This window comes from Vipera ursinii (assembly GCF_947247035.1).
Source record: "Vipera ursinii genome assembly, chromosome: 2".
Lineage (NCBI taxonomy): Eukaryota > Metazoa > Chordata > Lepidosauria > Squamata > Viperidae > Vipera > Vipera ursinii.
Window position 1 is genome coordinate 139,270,411 of NC_139513.1, and position 15,264 is coordinate 139,285,674.

The 15,264-nt window shown below is 38.9% G+C and overlaps 1 protein-coding gene across 6 annotated transcripts in view; it reads right to left on the reverse strand.

Moving 5' to 3' along the window:
- The window catches only part of LIMA1 (LIM domain and actin binding 1), a 70,115-nt gene that overhangs the window by 21,959 nt on the left and 32,892 nt on the right, over positions 1-15,264 (reverse strand). For 2 of the 6 annotated variants that reach the window (XM_083351794.1, XM_083351795.1), the window contains 3 exons: positions 11,677-12,144; positions 3,325-3,436; positions 1,911-2,041 (listed from right to left, as the gene is read on the reverse strand). In XM_083351794.1, coding sequence (XP_083207920.1) covers positions 1,911-2,041; positions 3,325-3,436; positions 11,677-12,144 — 711 coding nt within the window. The remainder of the gene's footprint in view (positions 1-1,910; positions 2,042-3,324; positions 3,437-11,676; positions 12,145-15,264) is intronic. The other 4 variants (XM_083351797.1, XM_083351798.1, XM_083351796.1 and 1 more) reach the window with 3 other exon arrangements.

Genomic DNA, 15,264 nt, shown 5'->3' on the forward strand with positions numbered 1-15,264 from the left:
CATGCACAGAACAGGGTTTGACTGAAGAGTGGAGCCAAGTCCCACTTTTTTTTATTTTGGACTGCACATGGCAGAGGACTGGGAGCCGCATGAGATGGCTAAAAGAGCCGCATGCGGCTCCAGAGCCGCGGGTTGCAGACCTGTGGTCTATTCGGTTGCTTTAAATGTTATGGTCTCTTTAAAATATAGCAAAAACTCATTTCAACTAGTTGTTGCTCGCAATTCCTTATTTCCGGCATGCAGTAGCACAAAATGGCATTCTGTAGGCATCTCCCGTCCATGCAAAAGCAGAATCTGCTGATACTGCAGGACTTGGGAATCCTGATACCCACAGTTAAGGGCAGCGTTCAGCACATCTACCAAGGGGAAACATGCAGGAAACATCACATTTGAAGGCAAGAATGGTAGCAGCAAAGCCATAAACCGAGTTGATGGAGGTCATCCAGGTCATGGTTGTCTCAAAGGTGCTTTTTCAAAAGGCAACTGGGTTTTCTTTGTTGTTTTTTTTAATTCCATTTATATCCCGCCCTTCTCCAAAGACTCAGGGCGGCTTACAAGCTTAGCAGTAGCCTTCATTCTATGTATATGCCTGCTTATTAGGGCTTTCACACCCCCAAGTGGCATTATTACAAAGTCTGATTGCCCCCAACAGTCTGGGTCCTCATTTTACCTACCTCGGAAGGATGGAAGGCTGAGTCAACCTTGAGCCTGGTGGGACGCGAACCTGCACTAATTGCAGGCAGCTGGTGTTACTTAAGGAGGCATTAGCCCACTGCTCCACCAAGGCTCTGTTTTTCCTTGAAGATGTTTCGCTTCTCGTCCAAGGAGCTTCACTGGTTGAAATGTCTTGAATGAGAAGTGAAATGTCTTCAAGGAAAAACAAAGAAAGCCCAGTTGCCTTTTGAAAAAGCACCTTTGAGACATAAATCAACTCTCTCATCCTCAAAAGTTCTTTTTTTGCTTAGAAGAGGTGGCTGGGTATTGCTATGTACATTTTCGTGAAAAAGCAGCTGTTCTAAGAGACCAGAGTTGTAATACTTGGCTTTCTTGAAATTGTTCATTTGATAAATTGCTATCCACTCATTAATTATTCCCCTACACCAGCCTTTCCCCCACTTGCTGCAAAAAACAAAACAAAAAAAGAATATTTCCTTCAAGTTACATCTCCTTCAATGCACCATCTGTCAGCATTTTTGTGTGATCTGGAGTTATTGTTTCTTTCAAATGGTCCTTGAAGTTATTGATGGTCTGCTATTTAGTCTTAGGTGAGCATCCATGTTCAAACTGACGTTACTTAGTCAAGTAATGAAATGTCCATAAACAACTATGCTCAGAAAGCACCAAGGACTCCATAGCTGAATTCCCCTGCCCCCGCAAGAGGATATTGCCTACTGTGCCTCGATCTACATCCAGAAATACACAAAACATAGGGAATGGACTCCTACATCTAAGTTTTATTTTACTGAAAAAAGCAAAGAATTCTAAGCCAGTCATTAGAAACACAATTCTTTCCATTCTGAACAAAATAGCACAAAATTTCCATTCCTTCCAGCATGGAACATGGAGTCTCTGATAGTTCTTTCATTACAAAACTAAGTGCTTTGGTGTAAACATAGGAGTCATCGATGATGATGATGATGGTAAAATGTTTAAAAGCTTTCTGATTCTTACAGGTAAGCAAAGCTTATCCCCTATGCTTTACAAAGGCAAAAAAGACAGAAAATTCCCACACACATAAAAAGAACTTGAAAGAGGTTCCACTAGCTTTAATTAGAAATAAGACTTTAAAAGGGGAAAATTCATGAATCAAGAATTTTTAGCATGCAGGGCAAAGTCATCGGTGACATTTTAGATGGAATCCTCTACTGCAGAGCTGTGACAGCCACCCATCTCTAAAAAGTAAAACTTACCACATAACTGTGAGACCCGCTCTGCTTGGACACAGCCGCTTGGTACTTAGCAAGCCTATCCTTGATGGATGTTTCTGAAAAACGAGGTATTTCTAAATTTCTCCTGTTCTCTGCTTTCTCCGGGGTCGATACTGCAGAGGGAAAAAAAGCAAATTATCTAGAACCATGTTTTCCAAACCTGGCAGATATAAGATGTGTGGACTTCAACTCCCAGAATTCCCCAGACAGCATGCTTAAAAGGTTGAAAAACACTGATCTTCTAAAATAAACATAAGACAGCTGCTGTTATTGAGATACATTATACGAGATCAAAACTTCACTCTGCTTAACTCAACAGCCATTTAATAACCCAGGTGGCCAAAGGGCATGAGTTAATTCCAGCTCCATAACCGAAGCAAAAAGAGTCTACCTTAAAGAATGAACTTTGCCTTGTTTAGAGATTCCTTTGGTTTCTTTGCTAATTTAAAGCTAAATTATAGGCAACAGCATCAGACCTGGAGGAGAGTGTTTCAAGAGCTACACTTTTCAATACAAGAAGTTGACGTAAAAGTAACAAAAGTGTAGGTTGGGGAAATAGATGCTTATGCTTTTGGCTCCTCCCCCAAAAGTACTTCCCCATTCCCATTTGAGAAACTGATGAATTTATTGCTGAACTTATATATGAATTAATATTTCATATAAGATGAAGCACTTCTTACTTATTTTGTATATATTGCCATGGTGGCGAACCTATAGCATGCGTGCCACAGGTGGCACGCAGAGCCCTCTCTGTGGGCATGCGTGCCGTGGCCCCAGTCCTAGGCCTTCAGCTGGGTTTTATAAAACCTTTTCACTTTAGGCCTCCGCTGCTGTTCAATTAACCATAATGGACCTGATTTTATGACCATTTTTACTGTGTTCATTAAGTAAATCATGTGGTTAACCCAATCACATGGCTGTTAAGCAAATCCAGCTTTCCCCATTGACTTTGCATGTCAGAAAGTGTCTGTGAAGGTCACAAATTGTGATCATGTGACCACAAGATGCTGAAACCCTCATAAAAATGGGAGCCAAATTTTGATCACGTGACTATGAGGGTGGGGCAAAAGTCATAATTTTGAGGATGGGTCATAAGTCACTTTTCCAGCGCCACTGTAACTTCAAACCATTGTTAAACAAGTGATCAATCGACTACCCAAGGATAACTCTTGCATATTATAATAATCAGACACATGGTTTCAATATATTAGCAATATATAAGCATTTATCTTACATTTCTCTTTTAGCTTTCATATAAAATAATTAGATATATTTGCATTTTAAGCTGTTTAACATTTTGAGTTCTGAAATGCCCTTCCTCTTTATTAAAGGGATAAATACTGGGCATGCCAGTGTACATATAGGAGTCATCCCAACTATACTGAACATTGCTTACATGAAGAACTGTGGCTTCTTTCTCCATGAGGTAAGTCGAGGTCCTCTGAAAAGAAATGGCTCTCTGAGATCATCCTACCCTCAGCAGCTCTGCTATGGTCGTGAACAACCTGCTTTAAAAAGGAAAGATTCTCTGATTATTGTTTGATTAGTGGTCAAATGAAGAGGAAGAAATAGGTAAGCAGCAGCAAGAAAGGTCAATCCAACAACATCCACGCAGCAAGCCAAGATGTTCTTTCTCTCGCAATGAAGTGTAAATGTACAGTGAAAGCTAAGAATTTATTCAAGCTGGTAAACCTTGATTTTGTTACGTTGACTCTATTAATTTTATGTGAAATTCCAGGTGTCTGAAAGCTATTAGACCCAAACAAACTAAGATATGTCAGGAGGTCTGGCCTGAGGTTGGCACTGTGTCGTAATGGGCTTTTATTAGGGAACCCTTAGAAGAAATAGTCTATAAGTCAGGTTTAACTTTCACTATTTATTAAAGGAGGCAATTACATTTTAGGCATTTTTGTGTCCAATGGCAGGAACACATTTGCAGTGTGAAAGTTCTGTTTTAAGAATTAGGATTAAATATATCCTGGCTCAAAATTCTTTACTTATAAGTAATGTTGGTTGTTAAAAAACAAACAGTCCCACAAGTTTATCTATCCAAATTCAGAGCTTCTAGATAAAAGCTGCCAATGGAAACCCAGGTTAGCATACACAGTATATTTTTAAATTCTTATTTTGACCCTTTAGCAGAAAACATAGCAATTTCATCTGACCTTTAATGTTACTAAAAAGTCGTATAATTTAGATGTAGTAAAAAAAGAAGGCTCAAATACACAGAGACATACATTACATACTTCACCTCCTTTACACACAGCACACAATGACCTTAGTGAAGATAACCACATGAAATAAATACATATATACATATAGTTTGATGATAGATGATAGATAGATAGATAGATAGATAGATAGATAGATAGATAGATAGATAGATAGATAGCAGAGGAATCATTCCAATTCTAACAACAAAACTGAATGAATCCTTGGGCCAAAAATTATCAACAGACTAATCAACAAAGCCTTTGAGCAAATCCATCAGTGAGAGATGTTTTATTTCAGAAGCACTTGGTTTTGAAATAATCTTTTCCAGTAATAGAAAACATGGGGGGAGGAATCAAAATAATTTCTTTTCAAATTTAGAGATGGTTCTTGTTAAACTTCATAATGCTACACACTCCATCAAAACACAAATTTCAGTGATAAAATACATTTTTTTAAAAGTGCAGATAGAAGCCAAATAGATTCAGTTTCATTAACTATGAGAGCTAAGGGGTTGCTCTAATTTCTCAGGATCTGATTCTCCTCTCTTACTAAGATGCTGTCAGCAGACAGGAATTTATCTGGGTCTGCATTTTTCTACACTCAAGAAGGGAAGGATTAGGCAACAGAATTGTAAGCCAGCACAAGTGACACACCCTACACACAGTTGTCACATATAAGTACTTCCTAGACCTAGATGGTAAACAGCTTGTGCAGAAAGTTTAGAACCAACAAGAAAAAGCATTTCATCAAAGGAAAGAATGAATGTGTGCATGTTGACATTTGGGTATATGTGCATGCGTGAAAGTCAACAGCAGAAAAAATCATAATGTCTTGACCCTATTATTGTCAGAAACAGCAGAAAGGATATAGGAGACAAATGTGCTGACTTCAAACTAATTTTACTCAAAGAATTGGTTGTGGATTAAAGTAAAGATGGTTTATGGGTTTTGTTTTTCTTGTCACCCTTAGTTTAAGAAAAAGCAAGGAAAAAAGGAAAAAAAAATATTGAAAGGGCAATTTATTTGTATAAATGTACTGAGGAAATATTAAGATGGGCATCAACTTCCATGGCTCTTCCACTTTTAGCACAGTTTTTTTCTAAAGCTGTTACTTACCATCTAATAATTTTTTCTTCAATACTGTAGTTACAGCAAAGTCCTGTCACAACTAAAATTCTAAAATACAGGCCCAATGTTGCTCACTCACATAATTGAAAGGACATGACATCATATTTTAAAAGTAAAGCAGATTTCTGCTTGTTTATGCTAAGGTTCGAGTCAGTTTAGAATTCAGGGGGGTCAAACTGAATTAAGCTGGGGGCCAGATGCATCATAGTCAAACCGCGCCCACCCCATTGCCAACCATAGCAAAAAAAAGTATGTCGCAACACATCACGTGATGCAAGTTTGACACCCCTAGTCTAGATGCTTAAAGTAGCTGCTCTGATTACCTGGAACAATCCAACTAAATCTACACAGAACCCACTTAGCCCTTAATTAAATTCTGGGGAAAGGAAAAACAAAGCTACATTATACAGTTTTAAGAATTGCCTGTCCTTAACAAAGCTATATGGGAAGGTGTGCCAGAAATTATATGCATCGGTTGTAAAAGATGTGTGCCATTGCCAAAAGGATAGCCATACTGCTTAAACCTGCACATCCTTTGTTTTGTGCAATATCTAAATTATCATAATTGTCCTCCTTGTAGAGAAGACCTCCCAGGTGGCATGATCCACTTTAATTCAAAAGGCTAAAAAAGGATTACTACGCAGTCATCGTTAGAATGATTACATCTATAATGCCAATTGACTATGAGATATAAATTGCTTTAACTTCCAAAAAATACATTAACAATCAATTCTCAGCTCAAATATAAATCCAGAATTTTTTTCAAGAACTCCACAAGATTTTGTCTTTCTTTTAATCATATGTATCAGATTATTTCATTGGTATTTCAGTGCCAATTATTTTGCAAATACTGTTGGCATTAAAAGGTCATGTGTTAACAGACAGGACTGAGTGTAGATATGTTAATTTTTATTATAATATGATATTATATCTTAGGCATTTTAGAACTCAGTACTTTTTAAAGGAGAGTTTGACAGATGGATGAAAGTATGGAGTGATAAGATGTAGCATAACCAAGCAAAACAATGTCCTAAAATATCTTTGCATTAACTCTCCTAGTCTATTTTGCAGAAAACACACATTGGGGCGTGAGATTGAACTCGCATTCTCTTCAAAAGATTTTTCTAATATTTTGATTTAAAAACTCCACTATAGACATGTGTTATTTATACATGCTCAGATGTAGCACTATGCTGCAGATCTGCTAAATGGGATTGGAAGGTGAATCAACATAGATCTGCATTCCACTCTTTAGTGTGCTAAAACCAGTTTGCATACTACAAGCAGTGTAACTCTGCAAATATATCTGGGGGGCATCTAGAAGAGGAAATCTGTTTAAGTATGTAATTATTCTGAATCCAGGATTTTTTTAAAAAATCCCAATGTCTAACACTGAATTAATTCCAGTTTATGAAATCTTTGTAAAGCCTTTCTCTTTCGAGATCACTGCTCAATGTCTTCACCAATTTATTCTATATTCTAGATAATTATCTTGTTAATGGTCAAAGTCCTCAAAAAGTCAGTGCCTGGAAAGAACTACTGCAGCTGGAAGCCTTGTCAGCGTCTCTTCTGTCATCATTCTCAAATATCAGCCTGTTTCACAGCTGAAATGAATTAAAATGGGATTCTGACAATTTCCAAAGCAATGAAGCATTCACTGCCAGTCTCAAGAACCACCTATGTCCCATATTGTTATTGAAATGGACCACATATATTTTTTATTCTAGGCACTTTTCAGCACAGTCTTTGCCAACTTAATATCCTTTCAATTTGTTGGCTTTCTAAACTCAAGACATGATCACTTATCTCATAATTAATGCAACTCATTTGGAGTTACTGTGTTGGGCATAATGTTGATAATACATTCTAAACTTAAAACCTTCTGGATACATTTAGGCCTTTATGGATATTTACTATCTCAGATTCTATTATTTAAGAACAATCCTTAGTATAAGATATACAACAGCATATAAACATTTTATTACTGCAAAGTTGGTAGTAATATAGCAAGATGTAGTTTAAAAGTAGGTGAGTGAACCAGAAAGGTAAACTTTATCTAGATCTTTGAGCTTGAACAACAATCAGGGTATATTAGGATTACCAAAATGCATAAGAAATAAAAGTGGGTGGAGGGGAGTGGGAGGATCAATCAATGGGTAAGATGTGTGAATACACAAAGACTTTGAAGGTATTTTCTAAATACCAGGGTCAGCAACTTGGGTCCTGCAATGACTAACTCTACTCAACTTGCCAGGAGTTTGATCTTGAATGGCTCAAGGTTGATTCAGCATCCCATCCTTCCTCGGTAAAATGAGGGACCAGATTGTTGGGGGCAATAGGCTGACTCTGTAAACTGCTTAGAGGGGGTTGTAAAGCACAAGTCTTAACCACAAGACTTAAGACTTGAGGGTCCCTCAAGCCCAATGTTCCACAAGACTTTTCAAATTATTCTTTTAATAGAAGTAAGCTAGCATGCTCTAACAGCTTTCAACAAAGCATTTATAGCAATGCCTTTGTTCTGCATAAAGGTCTAAATGGGCGAGCACAAAGCATCCTGCAAAGCACATTTGCCTTCTGAGATATTGTATTTTAATAACAGTGGGGGCACAGTGGTTAGAATGCAGTATTGCAGGCTAACTCTGCTCACATTGCCAGGAGTTCGATCCTGACTGGCTCAAAGTTGACTCAGCCTTCCATCCTTCAGAGGTTGGTAAAATGAGGAGCCACAGTGTTGGGGGCAATAGGCTGACTCTTGTAAACCGCTTAGAGAGGGCTATTAACCACAAAGAATGCCCTTCCTGCTACACATATGTAGTAAGTAGTGCCAATGACATAAAATATGTCCTGGCATAAAAAAATCTCCCTAATGATCATTATTGTATGGCACAGGATAATTAATACAGCATGATCTACAGCAAGGTATAACCTCTGCCCATCAGAATTTTCTTTATTCTATAACAGTCCTTGCAAAAGGCAAGCTGATTAAAATAATGATTGCTCCAACATTATCTAGTGCATTTTCGACAAGTAGGGCTGGATCTCCAGATGATACCATTCACTGACTGCAATTCACCAGCTCTCACTGCAATGCCTTTCCAATGACAAACTTTTGAAGAAAGACCACATTGTTTATTAGGGCTTCAAAAATTACTTGAAAGCATTGCACAAAGCCCACCACATAACCGTACAAGACCAAAATGCCACTGCTTTAAGGAATATACTCATTAAAATTAATGCAACTAGAAATCTGCTTTAAGAAATAGTACAAAGGGGCTTGGCCTTGGGCAAGGTCCAAAGCACTTCTTTTGAAACATTTTCAAAAGCGGCAGGCACAGCCATATTGTTTGTGTCTTCAAATAAGTTATTAGGCAAAGGAAATGACATTATCATAAAGCACATAGCACTTAATTCTACTAGTCTTTCCTTCACTGCTGCATGTAGTAGTCAATCATTATAATATTTAAAATGCAACAATACTAACTTGAATCTGGAGGTATCTAGTGTGAGCAAAAAGGCATTTCTATTTGCATAAGGCAGCCAATCAAGTTCTTTCAATTCCTACTATTGTCTGCATTCTCTATTATGCAATTTCAGAGAAGCTCCTGAACTTTCAAAAGAACTTAACAGGAACATATGGGAGAAAAAGCCCTCATTTTGTATCAAATCTCTGTTCATCTCTACATCCAAACCATTATGTTTTGAGAGTTTATACAGTATACCCCTCCTGCATTTATCAACAAAATGGTTTGTTAAAAAATAATCCTTAAATAGAAGAATGGGGGGGGGAACTGTTTGCAGTTTTCAACAAGATAGATATTTACTTCTTACTGCTGTGAATTGATGTTATAGTTATTAAACAATCCAATCATCACATTACGCTTATCTTTCTTTTGAACAATCAATTATCTACTTACTTCTCCTTCCTTGCCCCCAATTTTTTCCTAGTGACTTCTGTTAAGTTGTCCAATCAATTCTCGCTCCTGGAAGTTCATTCTAAATCTATCATTTCAATTTATTTTAAAGAGAATAATTCTAACTCAATAGCAGTCATATCCTAGTTGTAACATCGCGTAAGATTTATCATAGCCTATTCTTCTTACGGGACGCGGTGGCTCAGTGGGTTAGGACGCTGAGCTTGTCGATCAGATGGTCGGCAGTTTGGCGGGTCGAATCCCGAGTGCCGCGTAACAGAGTGAGCGCCTGTTACTCGTCCCAGCTTCTGCCAACCTAGCAGTTCGAAAGCATGTAAAAATGCAAGTAGAAAAATAGGGACCACTACGGTGGGAAGGTAACAGCGTTCCGTGCGCCTTTGGCGTCTAGTCATGCCGGCCACATGACCACGGAGACGTCCTCGGACAAGCGCTGGCTCTTCGGCTTTGAAACGGAGATGAGCACCGGCCCCTAGAGTCGGAAACGACTAGCACGCATGTGCGGGGGAACCTTTACCTTTACCTTTATTCTTCTTACATAATTCTTATGTATTAATCCTGAACTAAACAAAACTTATCATAATGAGGCACTTTCTGTCCTTTTCTTACTGCTACCCTATTGATTCTCCTCCATCTATATCCCAATCGCTCAGTTCACATCCTTCCCTTCTATTTGTTTGGTTTCATGATCTGCAGTTTGCAGGAGTAGCTCCACATGAGGTAAGAGGACATGTTTAATAGGCTTAAATCCATGGACAGAGACATCAGTATCTCTGTAATGCTGTCATCTGCTCCCAGATATTGGATAACCTAATACATAACACACATATGCCATTATATATGTATTCTAGTGGCTTCTGAACGTAACAGGTTGGTATACTCAGGACACATCAGGCATATGAATCAATGAAAACTGCATTATATATTTTATTCCAATCCTGATCTGAAGTTTCCAGAGCCTTGTAGTAAACTAATTCTGTCCATTGCACATATATTTTATAGGATTTTATATAAAATTGACTGAAGTTTAGCTATAAGGAAGAGGAAGCAAAAAATATCTAAAGCATTGAGTTTACCATTATAGCTTTTGTGCATCTGTGAAATCCAGATTTTGGCTTACTGCTGCTCTAACTTATTTTCTGTACCACTAATTTGTCAGTGATGCAAAACTACATAATAACAATTTCTATTAGGATATAACGTGTACAATGCAGAATTTTTATGACAGTTTTTTTTTTTAAAAAAAATGTAAACAATGATAAATATGCATCTAAAAATAATGTCTTCAGGCTGAAACATTCTTTCTGCAAGATCATTTTTACACAGCTAAGAATAGCTTTCTAATTATAAAGAGTATGAAATTTTTTCTCTATAGGCCAGTTTCCTTTTATAACTGAAAGATTTTTAAACCTGGAAAACTTGCATATTCGTACGGGTAGCATGTTTAATTGACTTTAAATCTGGCCTAGAACCAATAAAGGCCACACCTACACTAAGTTCTGAAACATGCTTAAGGTGAATAAGCTATGTCTACAGATCTTGGGATAGCTGTACACACCCAGCTATTTCATCCTTGTTACGGTCAGATCTAATTGGATCACTCAATCAGCATTGCAGGCTGCATCTAGTTAAGGTAAGATAAACTGCTCCTGTGGCAACCTAGATTTGGAGATCTAATTTACAAAATTTAGCTTGACACCAAACTAATTCACCTTTTCAAAGCCCTGAAGAGTTTTAAATCACAACGATATCTGTTTATATTCTAGCATATACTTGGAACACATTACAAGGGACTAAACTGATGGAAACTATGAAGAAACCGGGAAAAGTCAACCAAAGAGGGTTTCAAGTCACTACCATATGCAACTCATTTTCTTGTTACTCAATTTGCAATTTTCCCCAGGGATACAGTCTGTAGTCCACATGTTGGATCAGATTTCATGAGTACTTGTAGGAAAATGAAAGGCCCATGAATTTGCAAGTCAAAACTGGTGAAGACAGGCATTCTCCAAACTTTCTTCCTGTGAGAAGATTCAGCAGCAGACAGAAACATTCGCCAGGATGCAGACAGAGAAAAGTTTAAAAATTTTAGCTTCAAACATTAGTTTTCACAACTCAAAAAAATCAATGAATGGTAATACTGCAATCACAATATGCGCACGCGCACACACACACACATTCCGTAGGTTCTTTTCACAATTACATGCATGCACAGTTCACAATTTATTTGGAGGCTTCAACAGGGCCAACACCCCAATTAGGCTAACCTTAGTTAATTAGGTTTCTTTTTGCAACAGCCACTGGCATTCTAAAAATCTGCATTCCGCCACACACACTCTTCTCCTTTGAGCGAGAATTACTGTGCTATCTGCATGGGGGATTTTTGACAACAGGACAAATGAAGATACTAGTCACCCCTTTGCAATTTGGTATTTTTTTTTCAAGAGCTAGGGAGAATTGAAGCAAATCGTTCCTTACCTTTGTTTGAACTGCATCCCCCCTCTCAAACATCATCTTTAGTTTGCTTAGAGGAACATTAAACTTCTCTATTTTCCCTGATGATTCTGAGATTTCACTGAGATTCTCCAGCTTTCCTACGTCTTGTCTGGATTCTCTAAGACAATTTTCCATTTCCCCACTCTGAGATGAATGTGTTTTATCCTCTTCGCTGCCAACACTGGGATATCTGAACCGGCCAAACACTCTGGAAGAGGACTGAAGTCTCAATCTCGGACTAATAATCCCTGAGGTTTTGTTAATTTCTGCTAGGGAAGCAGAGCCGCTTTCAGTTCCACCACCAGGGCTGACAGCCTTCTGCCTAACCTCAGCACGGCAGCTCTCCACAGTTTCCTTCCGGACTTCTGTCCCCAAGCTTGGATTTTCCCACTTCTTCTTCAAGATGCTGAGGTTCCCCCTTTTAAAATGAGGGGGAAGTGGGTCAATGCTCTAAAAAAATGAACAAGAAAGTGAGACCGGTTATAAAAGTTGTCCCGAAGTTCTTTCTCCAGGGTAGAAAGGAAGTTAAACGCAGTTTCAGACAGCTGTGAATAGTTAGAACTGTGCCACATGGAGCAAGGCTGGATCCAGGGTGAGGGAGGGAGAGGGGAGGGAAAAAGAAAAAGTAGCTGAAGCAGGAAGTGAGAGAGCAGGATGGCCTTATATGGAAGCAAGGGACTCCATGAAGGAGAGAGCTAGAACCAAGCCTTTTTGTCTCACAAAGGAAGGAGAGAACAAAAGCCCACCTTCTCTCTGGCTGCTTCAAGAAAAGGTGGGAAGCCACATGAGGTGGCTCCTGTCAAAAGAAGCCCTGCTCCCCGTCCCAACAGGCTGAAAAATAGCTTTTATCCGTGGGCTGTTAGGCTTTTAAATGGGACATAATCTTATGCAGAATTGACTTGGGAGGCCGGTGTGTGGTGTAGTTGGTTCACACATGGTGTGGTAGGATGGAGGGTTTGTTGTCACTGTGTGTTGGGGGGAGAGAGCACGGGGGAAGGCTCAGCTAATCTCAATGTACACATGTTGTACTTTGACAATAAAGGTTTATTATTTATTTATTTATCTGCTCCACAGGATGACAAAGAGGACCCAACAGCAAGGTTTTTTAAAAAAAAAAAAAAATGGAGGCTTATCTTTCAAGGAACCTGTCACTTTTTTTTCTTTAATAAGCATTCATTGATAATATTTTGATCATTTTTCTTCCTAACTGTGCCAGCCGTTAATTTTATTTCTTTTTTTACCTATTTATTAAAGGTTGATCACACACTTCACAGGGATTGTGATTTGGACCACCGATTAAATGATTTTAAAATAGAAGGGTTCTAAAAGGTTTAAGGTAGACCTGGAAAACCTTGTGCCCTTCCTGTTTTAACACAAGCATTTTACTTACTCAACTTACTCAAGTCCTCTGCCCAACTTTTTCTAAGCCAGCCATTCATAGCAGTTGGCAAGATCCAGCTTAAAAAAAAATGGAAAGGGACTGCAAAGCTTTAGGTTATTAAAACAGGATAAGCGAGTATTCTGGGGTTACTTCTCTCTGTTATTCTTGGGGCCACATGCGAGTTCCACCTTGCAAATCAGTGAGAAGAAAACTTTCAGAAATAATCAGTTTTCTGTCCCATTTCAAGCAGGTTTAAATTTGCAGAGAGAAGTAATGGTGCAAGATCAGGGAGTCAGAAGTAAAAAAAAAAAGAGGGTGGGAGAGGTACAGAACCACATAAAACAATGTTGTCAATGCTTTTATAACAAAATCAGGTTCCAAAAAAGTATTCCGTTGCATCTGGAAATCTGGCATATACGGTACAGCACACTGTGACTCATATTGGGCACTATTTGAATTCCTCTTTGTTTTAACACCCCTGTGCAAAATTCACTTTTGTGGCCTCTGCTGACCTGACTCAGAGTTTACTATTCAATCCTGTATGTCAAAAGAATTATCAGCCAGACAGAGTTTGCTACCTAACAGACACAGGTCCAAGAGTCAGCTCTTTAATACAGTGAGTCAGTCACACATTAGACAAGGAATGCTAAAAGGAAAAAAAAAAGTTTGATAACAATCAAAAGCAGGACAGAGAGTTCTCAAGCTCACCAGAACAAAACTTCATCTAACACAGAGAATAATCAATTCCTGCAAATACTCTTAGTATGGTTGGAAGGTTACGCTGAGCAGACAGAACAGAATCAGAAGCCTGGATAAGGTCAAACATTAGCAAAAGCTGTATCCACATTCAGTGCCCTAGATTAGATAATAGAGGCCAAAATCAGCATATTTAATCAGCAATCTGTTTAAATTCAGAGCTATTTAAATGAAACCACTTCAGTGAACATAGTAGTGGGGAAGTTACAGAGGCCATTCTAATTTCACTTGTACAATACAGAGAAACTCCCAGGACTTAAGTTAATAACCAAAGGATCTCCTGTGGTCTAATCTCCCTTCTTCATTTATGTAATTTTTACCAGTGTTGCAGACGTTGTCATCTTCCATTTGTAGCCTTTTTCAGGTTTTCCCTTGTGCTTTCACCACTTTTCTTTACCACCACAAAGATGGAATATCTGTATTTTTTTTTCCGAATGATCGGATGGTACCTTTCTATATGTTCCACCCCTTATATAGGTAGTCCTCGACTTACAACAGTTCATTTAGTGACTGTTTGGAGTTACAATGGCCCTGAAAAAAATGACATGACTGTTTTTCAGACTTACGACCGTTGTAGCATATCCCCATGGTCACGTGATCGAAATGCAGGCGCTTGGCAACTGACCCGTATTTATGACAGATGTGGTGTCCTGGGATCATGTGATCACCTTTTGTGGCCTTCGGACGATGTCAATGGGGAAGCCAGATTCATTTAACAAACATGTTACTAACTTAACAGCTGCAGCAATTCATTTAACAACTGTGGCGAGAAAGGTCACAAAATGGGGCACAATTCACTTAACTGTCTAGCTTAGCAAGAGAAATTTTGGGCTCAACTTTGGTTGTAAGTCAGAGGCTTTAGCTTCTTCCTCTACCTTTTCTAGGTGTCTCTCGAACCAAGAGAACTGACTGAGGGAGAGAACTCGCTGCCTGCAGAGCAGGACTGTTCTTTGCCCTGCTGCTCCTCCCCCTTTCTCTTCCACCATTAATTCAAAATTTTGCATCCGAAGACTTTGGTGAGATGATCAGCCCAGAAATGTGATCGCTTCTTCCTGTTTCTAAAATGTTGAGTCCAGCTAAGATGCCTTCCATGTGAAGATGCAGTCCTGGTTCTCAAAGAAGATAAGCTCACACTAATGTGAAGGACGAGGGGTGACAGGATAGCAGTGTTCCAATATCTCAGGGGCTGCCACAAAGAAGAGGGAGGCAAGCTATTCTCCAAAGCGCCTGAAGGCAGGACAAGAAGCAACAGATGGAAACTAGTCAAGGAGAGAAGCAGCCTAGAACTAAGGAGAAACTTCATGACAGGGAGAACAATTAACCAGTGGAACAACCTGCCTCCGGAAGCTGTGAATGCTCCAACACTGAAATGGTATAGGGTTTCCTTCCTGAGCAGAGGGTTGGACTAGATGACCTCCAAGATCCCTTCCAAC